Here is a 21,939-nt window from a genome sequence, read left to right as displayed (position 1 = left end):
GGAATGCCAACGTTTCGTGAACCTTGCAGTTCACTTCATCAGGGCGAGGAGCAGCCTGATATGACAGTATCAGGCTGCTCCTCGCCCTGATGAAGTGAACTGCAAGGTTCACGAAACATTGGCATTCCAAGAATGGATCTGAACACGGAGAAAACCCGCGAAACGCAAGATTGTCACATAGGTAACACCCGTGAAAGCCTCAAGAATAACATTATTTTTATGTTACTTGTTCACTTACTCATAAATTTTGTCATTTTGACATTAAGAAACATTGAATATCAATTTCACAAAAAATCTTCAAATAACATAATCACATTATGTTATATTAACATTCGAATATGTTAAAAAATTCAACACAAACTGTTAACACAAATGTGAGTGGACCGTTTCCAATACAAATATACAAATTTTTTTACTGTGCATATATCAATTTTTGTAATCGCTAAATAATTCTGATATAAAATTTGGATACTTTTTCGAATAAAAGGTCGAAGTTCCAATATAAACTTTCAAATATTTTCAGATAAAACATTTTATTTAAAAAAATGTGAGAAAATGTACTAGAATCTCAACTAATAGATAAAAAGATTAAAAATAAACTTCACTAGAAAATTAAATTTATTTTTTATGAAACGATATTTAAAACTAAAAAGAATTGGAACAGAATTTTTAATTTTTTTAGAAAGACAATTGATTATGAGTCTCTATAAGGAATAGTTTCCCTTTGTGTAAGAGCGCTATTTGCGATTATGGTAATGGGAAGGCGGCGAATCGTGCGCCGCATAGCTTAATCGAATCGATGTATAAGTAGTTCAATATAAATCGAGTTTCCGGTAAAAGCGAGCATTTACGCGAAAAACGGAATGCCTTTAGCGATCGAAGAAACGGAAAGGGATTAAACGAGAGAAAACTGAAAGATGACGGAAGTCGCCGTTTGAATCCTTTCTTTATCGAGGTACAATCGATAGCGTTTTAAGTACATTGTCATGAAGGAATAACAGTTTGTTCGCTATGAAAGGAAAGGCACCATCGGCGCCGACTGTGGGGTCATTATCTTTACGGAGAAGATAACGATTCGTTCGATTCTATCCCGGAATAATACTATTCCTCCTCCTCTGTGGAAACGGCATGCTTATCGTGTAAAAAGCTCTTGGGGGACTTAAACGACGACTTAGTTCGGCATTTTGCATGGTCACGATTCTGAAAACTGGTGGATATTCGTAGTAAGTAATCCGCGACTCGAAAGAATGATTAATGAAATATAAATCTGAGGTTTCTATTTCGCTGCACGTTTATAGGATAGCTTCTTTCTTTTACCTTCGTTGTGATTCCAACAATAAAGGGCATATTTCAATCGCTAATCCTCTAACGCATACTTTTGATTGGATTTTCCCCCGGGGTTACTCGATATCCTGTTGAGAGAGGAAGTTTTATTGTAATATTCATATAGAGATGCATTACATTGAATCCATTTACGTGTAAAATCGAATATGATATATCAATAATTTACAGTTAATCACTATTTGATGTTTTTTTGCTGACAAAATTGTAAGAGTCTGTAGCAGAGAGATATATTCTTTATATTTTAATATATTCCATTTTTTTAAATTTAATTGCTAATAATGTAATTATCTCGCATATTTGATTAACTCCCAGAAGGTGGATACGATAGATGGCATTTGTGTCAAGACGGCTTTCGTTATGGATGCTCAATATGCTTAGTGATAATCCTTCGCATCAAAGAGACTTAATCAATATTAATTAGACTCGACATCAATTAGAAATACAAATCTTCTCTTCGTGTATAAAGCATTTCGTTGTTGAAAGTTTCCTCCAATTAAATATGTAAATAACAAATAGAAATGTTAAATGTAGTTTATTGTTTGTGAAATATTAAAAATATAAATGAACAATGAAGCTTTCAGTTTGATAATGGACAATTTGAATAAATGCCAATAAAATATTTTATATATTTATTTAAATTAATATGATTATTTATGTCGAATATTTCAATAATGATACTTTTATATAACAATATTATACATGAGTCATGTTTAAGAATATTGAGTAATATTGATTAACATTGAATCATCAAAATATTTATAAGCATGCATCGCTGAAAAATATATGAAATTAATTCGTTATTAATAGTACGATCATATATATAATTATATATATTCTATTATATTGTATATAATGTGTATAACGAATAACCGTCGAAACATAGGAAATAAATTGTATCTACGTGATAATTATCAAGTACCTAATTGTTTGATCGAATCTATTGTAGTAGATCAGGCAGGGTGATTGCGCGTGGAACTGAATTTAATGAGATTAACAGGATATTCGGTACGTAATCTGTTTGAGTCCTTTGAACAGGATAACTGATTGTCCCAATAGAACGCTATACACCAATCGTTGTACACGATTTCTTCTTTTCGTCGCAGTTTGAGAGTTACTTTTCCCGAGTGTGCAGTTTCATTGTGTGCCTTAATTTAATAACTGAAATACTATTTCTCTAGTTATTCGTACGTACGTTCGTACTTACGCTACCCTCGTCTCCGGGTGCGCTTTTATCTGAGGATTTTCCACGGTCTCGTTACAACAAGAAGCGCTCGTTGCAACAGGAAGAGACGTAGAGAAAGACTTCCTCTGCCGGCTGATAAATTAAAAACGAGTTCTATACTTATCCGGACGGAACCGCTCGACCGCCATTTCCACCGCTAGCCTTTGTAAGAGCATTAGCACCTTGAATCTAAAGGCTTACGTTCCTCGGTCGCCGAAGTATAAATCTATCTCTGTGAATCGTCCTGAACCGGTGCCGGCGGCTACGTAGTACTTCACTGTTGAAAGTCTCCTCTTCTCATACTTCTCATACTCTTGGCCGTCCAAACGAGGCGCAAAGTATTTTTCTTGAAAAAAACAATTCCTGAACAGGCTCGATGGCTGATACACACAGTATATCCGAACAAGTTACGAAATTCCCCGGTGGGCACGTCTCGGCGGCGGCTGGTACTACCCCTTCGGTGTAATATTTCGAAAGACCTTGTCTTACGAATCTACGTTAGCGCTAAGAGATTGCTCCTCATACCCCTTTACCCGCGATGGCTCTCCCCCTTTTCTCTCCATTGTAATCATGGAAACAATCATTCTCTCTCCCTGGCTCCTCTTCAGTCCGACTACGCTCTCCCTGCTTTCTCTCTTTCTCCCTCTTTCTTTCTCTTCTACCATTTCACGGACAATCCCTATGCCGCGTTCAGTATTTCTCGTTCTCTACTCTGCCACTTCCGCCTCTGTTCCTCGTCTGATTGTATGACCGTTCATCTCTGTTGATCTCTCTTCGCAAGCACTGCGGAATTCAGTGTGTCTCGTTCTATCGTTGCGCCGAAGGCAAGTACAACGTATTTGTGGCGCGAGGTGCGGTGTGCTGATGGCAAAGGCAATGTGCGACTGATAGTAGTGGTGGTGAGGGTGCTGGTGGTGGTGACGGCGACGGCGAGCTACCCTTTCGCTCGCCTCCGCAGCAATCACCGATTTGTCTGAATAAGCCCCGGGCAAGTATATGCTCATGCTTACCCTGGGGAAACACCACTTCGGCCAACTGACACTCTCTCCCTCTCTCCCAGTCTTGCCTGTTTGTGTCCTCTTCGTCGTGCCAACAGTCTGCCTAGCTAGCGTATACCCCCGTTCTCGTTTTCGGAATCCCTGAAAATGTTCTCATTCATCGATGCTTGATGGAAATATCGATAGAAACAGTCAAAATATAAGCTGCAGCAAGGGAGAAATGAGATGAAGGAAAGAAAAAGGAAAGACGCCATCCAATTGGAGGAGAAACTTGAGTTTCTCCTCGTGTATTGTCGTCAATGAAACTAGTAGGAAGAAAGGCAAGAAAATATGACAAAGTCGTCTTACCGGTTTTGCTTAGGGACAGTTCATAACTCCTTAACAAAAGGATGTGGCGTTATTGTAGTGATCTTAATTATAGTGATATAGTGTACAAGCTTGTTGATTTCAATAAAATGTGAATTAGCTAATTATTGTACACAGGATATTTTCTAAAAAAAAATTACGAGTATTAAAACAACTTTATTACGAGTATTAAAACAACCTGTATAATAAATCATAATACAGGTAACATCTCTCATCAACATAATGCCTTTAACGTCTGTAACGCCGAAAGTGTAAATTATAAAATATTTCATGATTACATTTTGCGATGATAGGAGAAAGAAATGTTCTGTCGCGACTACGTTACATAACCCGTGTTAAGTTCACTGAACAATAAGGAAGTGAACATTCTCTTGAACGGGCAGTGAGATATGACTTAGTAAACTTGCAACTTCGCTCAACTATAAAGGACGATATCTCGCGAGAGAGAAGGTTGACGGTGATAAATGAATCGTCATAAGCAACTAAATTCGTCTCGACGTGCTTCTGAAAACGCCGCTATTCATATTACTGTATTCATATTCATTTATGATCTCAATCTTCCCCCATTTCGCGTGAATCGTCTGAAGTGTAATTGGATTATGTACGGGTATCGAGAAGCTTTCGTGGATTTATGTTTATCGGATATTTGCTATTGTGTTTCGCCGGTCCAAGTACCTATACACGTCTATCCTATTTCACTATTAGTCCTCTCGATAATAGATGATCTTATGTGAATTGATTCGATCCGCTTTGAGCTAGCCAACATCCACAATTACGCGAGTGGACTGTAAAATCGAATAACGATGTCAACTGATTGATGGAGTAACGATGAGATTGAGTAACAAATTAAATACTTTTATTGCTACCAATATAAAGATATCTTTTAAATATTTGAATTTTTTAGAAACAGAAAAATTAATAAGAATCTTCTGATTGCATTTAAGATGTAAGATTATAACGAAAAGAGGAAATAGTACGAATCTCCTACTTCACGCTTAGTCTCCCTTCCCTTAAATACGGTAGAATCGCTTTGATTTCTTCCAAGCGCGCGTTTCGACTTTGCGCGAAGGCGCAAATGAGAACGTTTAAGGGATCAGAACTGTCACGTACACCTCACAGAAGATATCACCGTCCATTTTTTTCTTGATCCGTCTTCCGCGTCGACGGAGGAAGGGAAAAAGAGATAGACACAAGTCTGCCGCCCTGCATCTCGGCGATTTGCCTCGTTTTACTTCCTTGAAAAGGTGCGGCGGATACTAAAAGCTTCAAGCTTGTCGGTGCCTTTTTTTCGTTTAGGTGGAAGGCTTTAGAAAGATCGGTCGAGACGAGCACAAGAATAGTAAGAAAACACTGAGGAACTCTGCTAAGATAAAGCGCTGAGAGAAAGAGCTGCTGGTAAAGTGTGGATCAGAATGTTGTGTGTGCGTGTATATGTGTGGATACGGCTGTGTGCGCGCGTGCGAATTTTTATCTACTTGTCGCGAAAGGCGTTTTATAATCTCCTGAAAATTGCACGCTTTTAGGATCGTACTTTTGTGTCGGTAGCTGTCTCCATTTCCTTTCATCCATTATGATTGTCTTTTAGAGTTGGCTTCCTTGCTAATTGGCAATATTCGATGAATGAAACTTTCCTGGAAAGATATCCGATTAGCTTAAAATATTAAACGCAAATAATAATAGTTTCGGTTATACAAATTGTCTCGCAATCATTGTATAAATTATCTTTTTGCATTTTTTTTGCATTAATAAATGCACATGTAATTCCATGTTTTATATTCTACGTTTTTACGTTTATAACGAAAATGGATTTTATTATAAGAAAAGGGTCTTTGATATATTTTACATATTTTTATGCCATCAAATATAACACTATTATCAATTGCATGATGTGCACGATGAATCAATTTGATATATACAAGAAAAAATTCATATCAATTCTCGTTTCTATATGTAATTCTATTTGACCGCAATAAGAAGCTTTAATTATTAATTGATTTTATACATAATAATTATTAATTATATATAAATTATTTAATACTTTTCTTTAATAAAAATTTTAATTGCATAAATCTTTTTCTTTAGGTAATCCTGTATATTGAATCTAACATCCATTTATAAAATAATATTTATCTTACTTTATCGCAGAAAAATATGAGAATTTATTATTATTACTATTTTTTCATTTTTATATTTCGAGAAAAGTAAAATTGTGTGAGCTTAATAAATTAAAATAAATTTGTTATCTTTTTTGCGGCAAAGTTATTTTGTTTAAAACATAATTCTCATTTTATTAAAATCATAAAACTTTACTTCTTCTGGAACGTAAAAATTTGGGACAAAATAATAGAATAATAATTTACATAAGTATATTCCAATTAAAAGAAGGACTTTTTATTTAAATAAGCATTAGAGTTAATGTATGAATTTATCAATGTAATTTTTAAACACAAAAAATAGAATATTCTATGTACATTATGAAGCTTTGTATCAAATTTTGCAAAATAGAAATAACATAATTATGTTATGCGGTTATACCTCAATGGATTATTAATTCAATTATTGTAATTCTGTGTATTTAGCCTTATATTTAGCTACACGTATTTATTATTTAATATATATGTATATATGTTATATTTTATATAATATGTATTATATATATATTTTATATGTATATTTTTTGATTCTTTAATAAATATTCTATTACATGGCATGTGATATCGTAAATCGAATTTTAGACTCGTATTCAGAATGCGCTTTTATTTCTGAAATTCTATATCTGTAATGTATATGTAACGCGAATAAAGCTAAATGCGCGCTAACATTGTAATAATTTTGAATACGAGCCTAATATTGTATTCTATTACCAGGGGGCTGGGCAAAAATATATTATTAAAATATTTATTTGAAATATATATATATAACAAAATACAAAATTTTATCAATCTTAATATTTGAAATACAAAATACTAATTATATTTAAATACTAATATCTGAAATATGTTATCTATCACGAAGTAAATTTATAAGTTGTTCAAAATAAAGGCCGCGACACAGATTTTTGCATAACGCATAACGTACAATGCATAACAGAATTAACCAATCAAAGTTCTTCTTTTCTGTGAAGTGGAAGGAAAGGAAGGATTCAGATTAGCTGATTCTTTTATGTGTTATGCGTGATGCTTTATGCAAAGGTCTGTGTCGCGGTCCTAAACTTGATACATTACGTATTTCGTAGTATGACAAGTAGTCGATAATCTTCGGCGGTTGTTTATTTCGTATGTGCAGTGTATGTGAAGGCCCGTCTACAATACATGTAGTAAGCTTGGTTTAAGAAGTAAGAGTAAGAAATAAAATTAATTTATTTCGCTTACGCCTACAGGTCTGTCTACAATACACGCAGTAAGCTTGGTTTAAGAAGTAAGAGTAGATGTAAGAGTTTAGAGTAGGTGTAGATGTAAGCGTAAGCGAAATAAATTAATTTTATTTCTTACTCTTATTTCTTAAACCAAGCTTACTATTGTATTGTAGACGGATCTTGACACGTACTCTCTCTACTTCTATTTCAGCGCATTATTACCTCTCGAACATATATAGATCAAGAAGAAGATATCGTGATTATTCTCTTTAGGAGATTAACTATAATCAACTCGCGCGTAATTGATCCGACGATTCATAAGCTAATCGACGCGATAGCTATTTATCGAAGTAGGTATTTTGCGCGATTTGATCGGTTGAAGTGGAGGTCGAATGGGAGTTACAAATTATTATTCCATTGTAAAATTTACGTGCGATTATTTCTTTAACGATGCTTCGAATGTACCTCGTCGTTTTTTTTTTCAATTTAAAATATAATTTGTTTTTTTACTATTTTTGGATTGAAAGCGCAAAATAATATTATTGGATCGAGTGAAGCGAATAGTAGTGACGTATCGATTATTTATTATTAGATAACACATATATTTCGCGGAATTTATATATTGTACGTGTAACTGAATTTCAATCGTACATTTTCGAACGGTTTATCGTGTCTTAATTAGTCTTCAACTCAATTTCATTAACCACGTCGTATTATACATTGGAATAAAATTGCAGACGTCGTGTTCGAATTTTTTGATCGTTATCGAGATGTACGTTCGCGAATGTGGAATCGATCGATTCGGAGCGACGCGTTTTTAATTAATAAGTACAATCGTGATTAATTCCCCACGTTTCGATAATTATCAACCGCGTGATATGAATTTCGCGTTCGGACATCGATGGTTGCGTTCATTTCCGAGACACCGAACTCAAGTAATGAAAAACCGTGATGTAATACGATAACAACGATCGTCTGTTAATAATTCGTTGGAAATGGAAACTGAATATTCCTCATACATTTACATATTTTATAACACATGAAATATTTCCACGACAATTTGGCTGGCAAACACTGCCAATTCGATATTTTTTGCGACGTCAGAACTCACTGCGTTTACCTTAGCCGTTTTGTTTATCGTTCAAGCGCTAATGGTGTTCTGTATATATGATCCGTCTTCGCATTATCTTTCATGTTATTATCGAAATTAATTCCGAATCTATCAGCGTCACGATATTTATTTAATAAGTACGATTGCAATTAGTTTCGTATCGTGATATTCAATGGCATAAAGGTACGTCCTCACTAAAACCGAAACTTTAATCGACAAAGCCGATCGGCATGTTGGCTTCAATTAGTTCATTGAAGTCAATATACCAATTAGCTTTGCCGATTGAACGATTGGCTTCAGTGAGGACATGCCTTAACCTAACATAAATGCGGCATATATGCATCAGTGATTTATCAAAAGCCTCTATCATTCAACATTCATTGCGCGAAACGTGATTTGCGCATATATAAGTAATCTGATATAATAAAATCTAAAGTGTGTCGTGTAAAGTACGGACAGTTATTGTATTCTGAAAATTAGTACCGAAATTGCGAGATTATAATTAATCGTGATTGTTTTTATCAGTATTGCGAGTGTGATGAATCTGACAACCATGAGGAAAACCTTGATATCCTAAAAGGAAGGAGGAGGAGGCCTAGGAGAGACATCGGGTGCCAGCGGAACATTCTCGGGGTGAGTAGAATCTATCATTAATTTTAATAATAATCTTTCGAAATATTAACTATTTTGGGCGTTGTTATAATTTTTCGATATGTTTTTCAGTTCATTGTAATCGATATTACAATTCTGCTGCTGCACATCGTATCGGTGAGTGTAAATTATCTTTTATTTTGAGATAACAGATCTGTATTTATTCGAAAATATCAGATATAATGTATATCAAATGTACGTATTAAATTAAAGAAAAATAAATATATGCATATTGAATTAAACAAGTTAGGACTAGTTTGGAATATTTAATTTTGGAATTTGTATAACTTGTCTTTTTTTTTGAGTGACGATAGAACGCTATAAAATAATCGATTACTCATTATTAATTACTCATTATTTATTTTCGCCATAATCCGATTGATATACAACATTTTAAGAGCATATTTTGAAGATTAATTAAATATCTTAGTGTTACATTAGTATATTTGATTAATTTCTTCTTTATTAAAAAAAATATTAATACAAAAATAACTGTTAAAATATTGTATTTAGGGGACATATTTTGTATAATAAATCTCGAGAAATTTTATATTGATAACTACAACTGAAACTTTAACTAAGTGAAAATAGAGAATTTACCAAGTCGAAAATTACGTATTCCGTCTGATCATTTTCAGCCTTAACTACTAAACTTTGCCATTTCAAGCTGAACGTATATTTACTTAAGTAAACTAATGCAAATACTAACAAATCTTGATTAAATTTTCTCTAACAATACATTTAAACAGAAATATTAAACGACATATCTACAGTGACGTATTATGAATAACGATATATATAATTCCGAGAGAAATAACAGTTATGTTTGAATCAGTATCGATTTTCGATAGGGATACGAACAAACTTATTATTAGTTCAGTATCGTAGTTTGCATAAGACAAATAAACGTAGGGATTGCGCGTTTATAACATCAAAATCAGATTTTTTTCTAAAATTCTATTGATCTTATTTCCAAACAATAATATGATGGGGCGAAAGGTATTTTTTCAAGAAGATTTAAAATTTTTCGCACTGAAATATCCGAAATAAAGTTTATATTGAAAAAAAATTGCATATTCGACGTTTGGAGCTGCGATGAAGCGCGTAAGAAAATATAAAAAGCATTATGAAGTTTTAATTAGTGATGTATATTGACAAAGTTGGATGAGCCGATATCAATTATACATTTGCTATTTCGTTTTACAAAGATTGAATCCTCAATCGCGTACATGTGTTAACATTTTACGCTGCACGTACAAACATGAATACGTATGTACATTCATGCGATGGACAACCATTTGCTCGTCTGCTTTTCGTATTGTTTCGGAGAGAGCGGTATTTCACCGCGAGTTATATTTAGTTAAAATTGTTAAGCAAAATTAAGTAAATTTAAATTTACTATTTGTCTTTTCTATCGCAACCTTGGGCGGCTGTTTATATATATCTTTTTTCTCCTAATATATAATTTATATGAGGAAATATATACATTTGTCTGCCACAACGGTAAAGGTGTTCCTTATTTCTAGACAAACTTTTCGTTTACTTTGATGCACCTTCCTCTACTTTTAACGTGAGTTTTAAACGATGTGCATACTAGAAAAGACTTGAATTATCTCACGACGGTTTGCATGTAGAAAACGCGGAGTGAAATTTTACTTTTAATAACTAGCGTCATGCGCGCATGGTTTGTCCGCTAAAAGGCATGCTATTATTACAACGCTTCTTTGTGGCCACGTGCATAAAGCGTTCTTATTACTATCTATCCATGGTGTACAAATATGCGAGTTTGTTTGTGGACGGGATATGCTGCAGGGATATGATGCACTGTATAAAAAATAGTACACGCATACGAATATATGCATCCATAAAAAAAAAATGATTAACCGTGTGCGTACGCCGAACGGTAAACAACTATTGCACAGAGTGTTTTTGGCAAACCGCAAAGTGTATTCGATTTTTGTTCTACTCGTGTAGAACTACATAGGACGCGGTGGAAAAAAGGGAGAAAGAGAAATAGGAAATAGAAGTATAGCGCATATAATCCGCGCATGAAAGCTCGCGAATAGCATTGTTGAAGGCGCATTGTTGTTATCCATGTGCATATCTCGTACTTCGAATGAATTACTGAATCGTAAACTACAAGACGCTGTAGAATAAATTAAACAGGATAATTACGCTGGCTGAACATTAACGCCGTGGCAGTATTGCGAATATCGGGGGGTATTATATCATCCAAACGTTTAATTAAGCTGCTTAGGTGCTATTCAGTATTCTGGAAATACAAAATGTTATTTAACATGAAAAGTCCTTAAAATATACAGGGAATCCAGACTTGTTAACTTTCTTATTAATCGCGAAATATAATGGTATCAACATAGCGTTTTTTGGTTCGAAATTAGAATGCTATCGTAACCATTAACCATTTTCCCCGCTTTATTTAACTTTTTCTGTATTTGCACGCAATATTATAACAATGAAAAAAATGTTCTGTATTCATTTCATCAATTACATTTCCAAATTCGTTTTATTTTCCATGTCTCTTTATAATTGCGCTATTTTTTTGGATATATATTAATTGTTTCGTGGAAACCATACTAATTGTAAGTAATTTAAATTTTTTATTATTGGATATTGTTTTGTGCACTTAACGCGCTCTGAGTTTTTTATATTTTTTTAAAAATCAATAGTGTATATGTACTTTAGATTAATGTTTCACAATTTTTGAACGAAATTTAATTTCATATTATTTTCCCATTTTATCGTGCACTTTATTTTAGCTCGTTCGATCGGTAATACATATAACGGTTTTCTGCAAAATTCATTCAATCTCGCATATCGCGACGCTACTATAATTAGCGATCAATTGATAAAGACGCATTCATCGAGATTACAGGCTGGATAGATCAATCCACATTGTGGTTATCGAATTTTATTTTGTGGAAAGTCGCGCAAGTATAGATCAACAGCTGTTAAAAGCACTATAGCTATAAAATAACACAAAATAATGACGACGCACATTTAACCGCACGTAAAAGCTTTAGTCCGGAGAGAAAAAAATCACTCGTATGACGTTCAATATGAGTGTTTCACACCAAATCATACGCCGCATTCGTTTGCGTGCCCGTGGCACGACTTTAAATTCTAATTAATCATTTCGAGCGACACTCATTATAAGAGCAATCGGCATTGTGACCGATGGCAAAAAGCTCTCTTGAGAATGAAATGTTTTTAAAAAAAACATTTGTATACATACTGCTACTAGCAGATAGTTTTTTTTTACGTATGACTTATTAAAAATATCTTATACATTTGCGTTGTAAATTGCTATTGATTGCATTATGATCACGTCGCTACCTTGGTACCATTTGCTTTTTTTATTTCTCGAGTATTCTCGGGAAGACCCAACATGAAATATGAAAAAGTTATCTCGATATTTCATATTAGCAGTTTGCAATGCTAACCCGAGGTAACGTACACGAATACGCGCAAAAGAAAATTATTCCGGGTTAACTCGGGCGTTACTGAGTTTCCAGTACACTTAAATGATGTGAAAAAATTTTTCTTTTCATGTCGTTTTTTTACTTAAAAGTGACACGACTCAAAAAAATTAAGTTTTTCAGATAAGCAGAAAAGCTGTTTTTAACTTAACTAAAAATTATTAACTAGTCAAATAATATCTCGACAGAAGAATGTACTTTTAGAAACATGATTAAATGTCATTTTTGTCATTTTCATTTCACCTTTAAAAAAACCATCCTTTTTGGGTCTGGAATTTGATATTCTATAAAATTATATTAAATTTGGAATGATACATTAAAAGTGATATAATTTAAAATATCACTAACAGTTTATATTTATCTTGATCAGCTAAAATATAACTAAATTCAAAATAAAACAATTTCTTCTTTAAATTTAAATCACCAAAATTGTTTTAACTCTAAATGTTCTCTGTAGAAGACTCTTTTTTTATTTACAATTCAAAATATGTCATTCTTGTAGAAGGTACTACGATCTCTTTGAAAACTTTATGAACGACACAAATGCTATTTGGTGGATAGACTGTGAAGTTTACTTTTGTTTAGTAAATTAGTTTACCTTTAATAGAATAATCTTTATATTATATCTAACTCATTTACGGTATAATAATTTAAAAATCAAATTTTTCGTATCACTTTTGAGAACAAAATAACAATGTTTTGTGTGTCGCAATATGGAATGAATGGCGAATGTTTGGTGCAACGTAACACAAAGAAGCCACTCTTCAATCGCTCTTTAATTCTCTGACGCAGTTATTCTAATGGGCATGTGTAGCTATTTTCTCGTCATTTATATCGTCTTATTTCGAGCGAACGAGCGGAAAACTCACACTCGCGGAAAAATACAAGAAATTGTGTATGCGGAGCGCGCAAAAAGGTACGCTGACATCTGCCAGATCCAGCCTAGGGCGACCCATTTATTTCCACAGGATTACCCGAATTTCAGATTCTCTTATCGCTCTAGCAACGTGCGCTTATGCGTTTCCAAGTCGGCTAATTAGCGCTCGGTGCTTGTTCTGCCGCGAGCGTCGACGCGCCGCGTCGAGCCGAGTCTAGCCGCGTTTCTTGTGAAAATTTCACCGGCTGCTTACCTTGTAATTTCCCACTTTCCTGATGGTACAGGAGAGGGCGACCTCTTTGCCAATAGCGGCGGTCACGTTGCCGATCGGCTCGGAGAAGCTTGGCACATCTGCGAACCAAAAGAAGCTTCGCGTTATGCTCTTAATTAACTTCAGGCATTTTAAGATCCTTGTACAAGCAATGCGCGATACCTTATAAAATTTTAACTGATAGACTTTTTAAATGAAGTTCTAAAAGAGAGAAATAAAAATAAGAGTGAGTGAGTGAGTGAGTGAGTGAGTGAGTGAGTGTGAGAGTGAGTGAGTGAGTGAGTGAGAGAGTGAGAGAGAGAGGGAGAGAGAGAGAGAGAGAATATCGTTGTCATTTATATTTAGAGACAGGTTGTCTGAATAGAAGTTTAATTGCATGAAACTTTCTGAAACTCGCGATTGTAGTTTTAACAATGTTTTTTCACAGATATACAGAGAACTTTTCAACAAAATGTTCGAAGACAAACGTCGTATTTACCGACTTTTTAATATTCGTTATCGGATATCTTGATAATATAAAATATTAAAATTATGATTAAATTATGGAATCGAGCGAATAACAAGCATTAAAAGTGCATGAATTATCACGAATTATGCTATTGTTCGTTCACTGAATGTTCAATTACATTCATCACAGATAGATAAAATAATGAATTAACTACAATAGATTAATCGTCTTTATTGATTAATTAATATTACTTCGAGAACAATTCTCTTTAGAGTGCAATTATTATATAATTCAGGTGGTTACATCGCGCATAAAAATAATTTATAACCGGGAAACGATGGAAGATTTAAAATAACGATTAAGGACAACTCTTTCAAATAGGGTAATTAAAATCACATAAAGCATTTAACCCTAGCTATACATATTGGGGTCCCCAGTCAGAAACCCCAGTGCAATTTACTAAATCGAGATTTTTCGTATTTAATGAACTTTCGTATTTAATGAACTTTTTTTTTTCTTTGAATCTATATATCTCAAAGCTCCTTAATTCTATCGACTTTTACACATAATGGACTTATACCTTAATCAATTCTCCATCGATTGAAAAAAAAATTAATTGAAATATGCCCATTGTTACGAAAGTTATGGTAACAAGTATGGATGGGGTCCCAGGGATCCGAGTGTGTATATCAAGGGTAAAAAAAGTGTGTAGCTGGAATTAATATTGCTCAATATTGATTATAATATTAGGAGGTGCAGAAAATTCTAAAAGAAGATAATTCTAAACAACCTTGAATTATTTCTAAATAATAAAATGTATATATTGTATGAAATATCTAGGTAATTCGAGGGTTTCTCGTTACGAATTGTAAATAGTAATTATCGTGCTTACTGTGCACACGAAATTTGAACGCGTTTTGCAATTACATCTCTGCGCACGATGATTAAAATAAATATTTCTCGATGCATTATTGGCGCTTCAGTGATACGTCGTGTGCAAACGATACATCATGTCACAGTGAGATTATGAAACTAATATCGTTCGTTCAACTTTCCATTTCCGTAACGTAAAATAATGTTATAAATATTCGGCCCCGTCGATAAATCGTTATTTTATATGAGGCTTAGCGCGCGCGTTGCTTTGACAAATATTTTATGCCACTCGAGGCAGACACAGTGCTTTCGATGTTCATGATTCGTTGCCTCTCGTTAAAACGCACGTGACGGTGCAATAGCGGCGATTAACGGCTTGTTGATGCATATATTATAATACCATATCTCGAACGGTGAAGTATAGTTTTAATTTCCTGTCAAGCCCCAAATTGTAGCTCGTTGACGTATATGGTGATGCACCGAGTTGTTTCTATGCATAAGAATCGTGGGACGTGTTACAAGACCGATATAAATGAGGAATATAATAATGAATATTCATCAAAATCCCAACTATGGAGAGGCGTTGATGAATTCTTCATCACAATAGCGTTAATCTAAAATATATTGTGAATACCTCGTTCGTGGCTTTCGTGAACATACCACAGCTTACAATAAGCTCAAATACGCACTTGCGCGCTTGTATGTATTCAATGCAAATTCCTCATACAAAATGGTTTGAATAACTATACCTCAAAACGCACATTGTACTGAAATCTGAACATTAAGATAACGGGAGAAATTACATATTATTTATCAAGTACATTAGAATTACTACGTCGGAAGTTTGCATGCGCATTACGTTATAAAAGCATCCTTTAATTTCCAATTATGTCATTAAGATCTGAGAACTTCAACTGTCACATCTGGCGGGTAATTATATAATTGTTAGTGAACTTGTCCCCTTTTCACTTTTGGCTGCTTGAATTCTCACGCGATCTCGTGGAATCTCATTGCTTAACGTTGAAAGGTCTTACGTGATCTCAGCAAATTCACGTGAAGATTTTCGCTTATCATCTTTCTACTTCTCGAGGAAAATTACGTAATTGATCTCCTGAGTTGTCCAATTTTCCTACAATAAAAGAGTCTAGATTCATTTTTCTTGATTCATTTGCTTGCTCTCGAGAACAATGTACCGGCTTTATTTTACGAAAGCGATTCTTTCCATCAGACCGGCATCATAAAATCGAGTCGCGAATATGGCGTCTGAGAAAAAGAAAAAGCACAGATCGAAGTGGAAAGTATTACGAAACGCTACACACTTTTATAAGCAAGAAACCGTCTTTCAGCCCTGCAAGCTGTGGTGGAAATGCAGGGCGAAAAAAAAAGATGAGAAGTTTAAGCGAACAACATTCAGCTGTATCGTAGGCACGGCACGTGGCGCAATATTGAAACATGCGCGAAGTCAAAGTTTGCAAATACCACCTCATCGCCGAGTCATGCTCCTGGGTGGTGCATCGAGCGTGCAGCATCCGCCGGTCTTTTCCATCGCGGTTGTATCGAACGGAAGAAGTCGCGACTGCAAACTATATCGGCCAATCTGGAAACGTGCGATACTCCGAAATATGTCGAAACTATACTTGGACCTTTTCGGCTGGTTTCGTACGTGGTGCGGTGAACGAATGGTAGTGGACGAAAGACTGCAAGTTGGACGTGGTTGAAAATGTGTTGATGTGTTGGTTTGCGGGGGTCCGTTGATCTCGAGAGGAAAAGCAGAGCGTCGGTAGTATTATGATAAGATATTCACTGACAGAAACAGGAGAGGAAAGGAATTTTCAGCTTCCACCGCTGCCGTCCCCGCGTATCTAGAATGTAATATAAGGAGACGTGGGGGAAAATAGCGACGTTACTCGCTTCGAGTGGCCTCGTCTGTGGGGATGAGACGGGAAGATAGGGAGAGAGAAAGAGAGAAAGGGAGAGAACTAGAGAGATTTTGCTTCTCTCGAGAGAGGGATGATACTGCGAGCGATAGGCGTGTGTATGGGTGTAACGTGATGGGCTGCGCATGCACACTCGTACCGGTCTTATTTTATGGCGAAATTATTCTGGGAGAAAAATAATTCAATCTCTGCGAGCGGTGCAAGTTACGGTACTTGGCATCCGCGCTCCCGTATTCGAGTGCCGTTCGTTTCTGTGCAGGACTCAGAATGCCGATCGAAGAGCGTATCGGCTTTCACTTTCAGTTCTTGACATCGGTATCCCGCAGCGATAATCACGTGAAAAATAAAAATCCCTAGTCGAGAAAATTGATCTTCCTGTCGTTGTTTTGCTGCGTTTCAGTTTACAAGACGAGAACGGTAGACGAGCATGCGACAAATTATTTACGTGGTCACTTTCAGTTTTTTGCGCGTCTTTGCGAGAAGAGGGACATGTGTGTTTTTAAAGTGGAATTTAAATATCGCTTGGGATGATAGCGCAATCAAAATACGAATTTTTACACTAAAAGAAAAGATTAGCTGCTACAGCAAATTAAATGGTAAAATATGACATAGCATTTTTAATTGGCTGCAGCAGCTAATTTTTGGTTGCAGCAGCTAATTTTTGGTTGCGTTAGTCTATCTGCAATGTTAATATATTCTCGATAAGTTAATGCAACCAAAAATTGGCTGCTGCAACCAATTAAAAATGCTATGCCATATTTAGCCAATTTTTTCTTTCATGTAGACTCGAAGGAAGGAACTTTTTTAAATATTCAACTTTACACAGTAATAAAGGATTACTGTAAAAATATATTAACCTATCGGTGTATTACATTTTGTAGAAAAATGTTTACGTTCGATCCGTCAATTTAAGGTATAGATTTTTGTAGACGTGAGCGAAGGGAATAACTGTAATGGGCGAATATCCCCGAAACTATTTGAAATATCAAAAAATCGTTTTGAATTTTCAAGCAAAAGTTTGATGGAACATGGGCGCGTATGCGATGGAAACATGGAAAACCTATATAGCAATCGAATAACTAAACGTCAAAAATCAGGTGTCAGATTTCGTAGTTGCACTCGAACAACTTGAACTGTTATCGTTTCCATTAAAAACTTGCATTCGTTAAAATAACTTAAAAATTCGTCAAATCTAAAGTACGTTAATTTTACAATAACTAAAATTTTTAAAAAGATGCTAAATTAAATATAATTATAATTTCATATATATATATGTGTATATTTAGATACAGGGCAGTTTTTTGTAAATATTATTATATTTTATTTGTTTTATATTTTTGGTATATAATATTCCGCATGTAAATTTTTGAGAAATACAAATGTATAAATATTATATCGAAATTATGGACGGAGAATAATATGAGATAACGTAATTGTAATGCACATACTAAATGAAAATTATTTCTGCTTTATAAATTACAAAACAATTTTTATTTAATTTCACAATGTTTTATTTCTATATTGTGGGTTTTCATGCTCATTTCGTGATCATTAGCGCATCGATTTTACGCGAAACAATATTTAAAATATTTTTATAATTTTACATTTTGCTTTTTGCGATCATAATCATTTGTAAGATGTCGCGAGTACGGTAGCGAATAAAAGTTGCGACGGTCAGTAGTAAAGGTAAAGCATGAGACCGACGCGACGTCGTTATGTTCTTCCGTGTCGTAAAATACGTAACTACGTTAGCGGCTTTAAGCAATCGAGATTCGAACGCGATAGAATGGTTGCACCGTTTCTGTAGCAGTTTCTCTGCAGGAAGCCTCCGGAGTGAGAAACTTGATATCAAAATAAATGGCCGTACCATATCGTGACGTTGTAAAGAATCTGAGAGAATTCGGGCGTGTACGATGATGTTAAACCAAACAATATTGTACTCGTGATACATGTGAACATTATACGTATCCCAATCGAACGATAAATCCATCAAATCGAAACATTTTTTTCTTAAAAAAAAAAGCATGACACATAAATAACGGCGGAAGTTATGTAATAAATCTATACGATTGTTACAAAATTTCTGCGAAATTACTCAGCTTCGATAAGATCGGCGTTTCCGGAATAATAGAAAGGAAGTTGGCTGGAAAAGTGAGGAAGGTACGGAACACAATTTAAAAGTGGAGAGGTCAATGCAATTCATGAAACTTCATTTTGAATACGATTTTTAACATTACAGAAATGAAAGAAGTTATCACAAACGATAATTGTACTTTCCCACTCTGCATAATTATACGATTTCATTCAAACATTATTTCTTCGTTATTCATTAATCCGGACGAATTTATCGATCTAATAAATTAAGAGCATATATCAATATCATGGCTGGACTATATCGAGGGTCAATAGTCTCGTTACTCGTGAATTACGTGATGAATTACATGAAACCGAACTCTCGTTAGGCAAACGATCGAATCGACTGGCCGTGTATAGTTAAAAAATAACTAAAGAAGAAGACCAATATCCATTCTGTACATATACACGTGCGAGTAATAACTTTACCAAGTTATCGTATTCACATCGATCGAAAATACTGGGGCACTGCTATACAAACGGAATTTTCAAAACGGAATAAAATGTAGAGGAACTGAACGCGAGATTGGTGATTCAGGCCGATTGGCAATATTCGCAAATAAAGGGACCGATTCGTTCGCGTGCAACGACCGATTTTCGCGATCAACAATAACGCCGCGATCTAACTCAGTTTTCCGCGCGTTGAAACATAAATCTTGGCGCCTTGTGCGGAATTTTAGAGTCCGAGCGAAATACCGGAAAGCGAACGCGTGCACGAAGGGAAATGGGACCTCCAAGATCGAAATCGACGTTCAGCTGCCAGAGACGACAACGACGACGACGACGACGACGACGACGACGACGACGAGGAGGAGGAGCCGCGTGTCGACGACCGACAGAACGAAATATCGCACGACGTATTTCAGAGATCTTACAAACACTATCCACCGTACGATACGTACCGACACGTAAAGCCGATACTGACGATACGCCGAGAGATCGTAGGTCGAAAGAGGGAGGGAATGTTTCCACGTGTCGATGCAGTTACATGATGTTCCCGTGCCGCGCGAACGGATTATCGTGAATACGGAATCACGGGACTGTATCTCTATGGGGTCGTCACGCACGAGAGAAACCGAAGTGCTCCAGCCACGGTACACGTTGCAGATCGCGCATTCGACAAATGACCCTTTTATTTCGATCACATGTCTTGCTGATACGTAAAATGCATCGCAATGCTGAAATTGCTATCGAAACATTCAGGATAAACTTAGATAGACTTGAGACTCTATACTATAATTTTTAACGACATTATCATTGACATGGAACGATTATCGTTAGTAAACAACTTTTTCTTTTTTCTACAAATGATAACTGTTATTCATAAACAATAAAATAATAACAAAATTAATTGAATAATAAAAATATCATATTCGATCAAAGCGGATCTTAGCGAAAATACTTCTGAAATATTTAAGCACTTGTAAGATCCGCTTTGACTGAATATAGGATTTCTCTTATTTTAGATTCATAGATAATTAAATTCATTTTCATCTAATTTGTATCATTATTGTTTAATAACGAAATTGTAATAACTCAATATATCTTTAGCTATTGTTGAATTTATGATACTTTTGTCGATATTTTGTTATTATAAAATAAGAAACGTTCTTTACTAACGACAATCATTCTATACTAACATTGTTAAAGATTACAGAAGACCCTAAAAATTTGTAGAAAGCGATTTATAATTGCTAGTTTTTAATTCGTTCCCTTACTTTAAAAATTACACTTAAAGAATATAATTTTTGAGTTATCGTCATGCATGATTAGATAAAAATTATTCTATCAATCATTAAAAGTGAACTAAATTTCACTTGGTCCGTTCGCTAAATAATAAACTTTGTCGTAAAATAGTAAATTGTGTCGTTCTTAAAGTTTTCAAAGAGATCGTAATATCACAAGAGACATTTTGAGATGTGTTTTTGTAAATAAAAATGAGGGTGTTCTATAGAGAACACACATTTAGAGTTAAAACAGTTTTGATGCTCAAAGTTAAAGAAAAAAATGTTTTATTTTGAATTTAGTTGATTAAAGTAAATATAAACTGTGATATTTTAAGTTATATTACTTTTAAAGTAAGGAAACAAAATTTTATGTATAAAAATAAAATATATAATATATATATATATATATATCGTAAAAGTTTAATCTGTTTTAAAACAAATATCAAATATTTCTATCAAATTAATATCTACACGTGCAAATATTTTAAACATTTTATTTGTATAAATATGTATATATCGATCATGATGCATCTGTATCACGTGATATATTAAATAAATAAGGAGTTAAGAAGATTTAGATGACCTCAAATCCGTAACAGTATTGTGGAAATTTAGAGCCTCTTAACACTGTCTTAACACGTCAACACGTCGATAAGAAATATTATTAGTAGTCACGATAGATAGACTGAGAAATTGACAACGCGAGGGTGAGAGCATACCGTGTAAAATTGATTTCACCCGTTTACTATGTTATAACGGAAAATTCACGCTGAGATTATTGATAGGAGTAGAGTAAAAATGATGCGCACACACATACATATAAAAATATACACACCCCGTGAAATTGGTTTAACTCTTTGAAGCACGATGATATAAAAGCAAAAAAAAATTTTTGAAAATTTATTACCTCTTTAGTAACTTGATGAAATTTTTAACTGCATTTTTTTACTGCAGTAATGATTTATTTAGATTATTTTTTATAAAACAGATTAACTATCTAGAAGATAAATTTTTTATATTCTTTTACAAAAAAGATGATCTACACGTAATTATTATTGATATTGATATTTTTAGTTATTGATATTTTTATAGAAAAAAAATTTTCACTCGAGGAATTAATAGAATCAAT

General features: G+C 34.4%; 2 protein-coding genes across 3 annotated transcripts in view; one reads left to right on the top strand and one right to left on the bottom strand.

Annotated features, from left to right (window-relative positions):
* LOC108721258 (lachesin) overlaps positions 1–21,939 on the bottom strand; it is a 53,731-nt gene that overhangs the window by 11,994 nt on the left and 19,798 nt on the right. For both annotated transcript variants that reach the window (XM_018445712.1, XM_018445713.1), the window contains one exon: positions 13,675–13,772. In XM_018445712.1, the coding sequence (XP_018301214.1) occupies positions 13,675–13,772 (98 nt within the window). The remainder of the gene's footprint in view (positions 1–13,674; positions 13,773–21,939) is intronic.
* Positions 8,972–21,939, top strand: part of pygo (pygopus family PHD finger) — an 88,640-nt gene continuing 75,672 nt past the window's right edge. The window contains exons 1-2 of the mRNA XM_018445707.1: positions 8,972–9,029; positions 9,120–9,164. The gene's annotated coding sequence lies outside the window, so the exon portion shown is untranslated. The remainder of the gene's footprint in view (positions 9,030–9,119; positions 9,165–21,939) is intronic.

This window comes from Mycetomoellerius zeteki, unplaced genomic scaffold (assembly GCF_001594055.1).
Source record: "Mycetomoellerius zeteki isolate Tzet28-1 unplaced genomic scaffold, Tzet1.0 scaffold164, whole genome shotgun sequence".
Classification (NCBI taxonomy): domain Eukaryota; kingdom Metazoa; phylum Arthropoda; class Insecta; order Hymenoptera; family Formicidae; genus Mycetomoellerius; species Mycetomoellerius zeteki.
The sequence above is the reverse complement of the archived record's forward strand: the minus strand, read 5'-3'. Positions and strand labels throughout refer to the sequence as shown.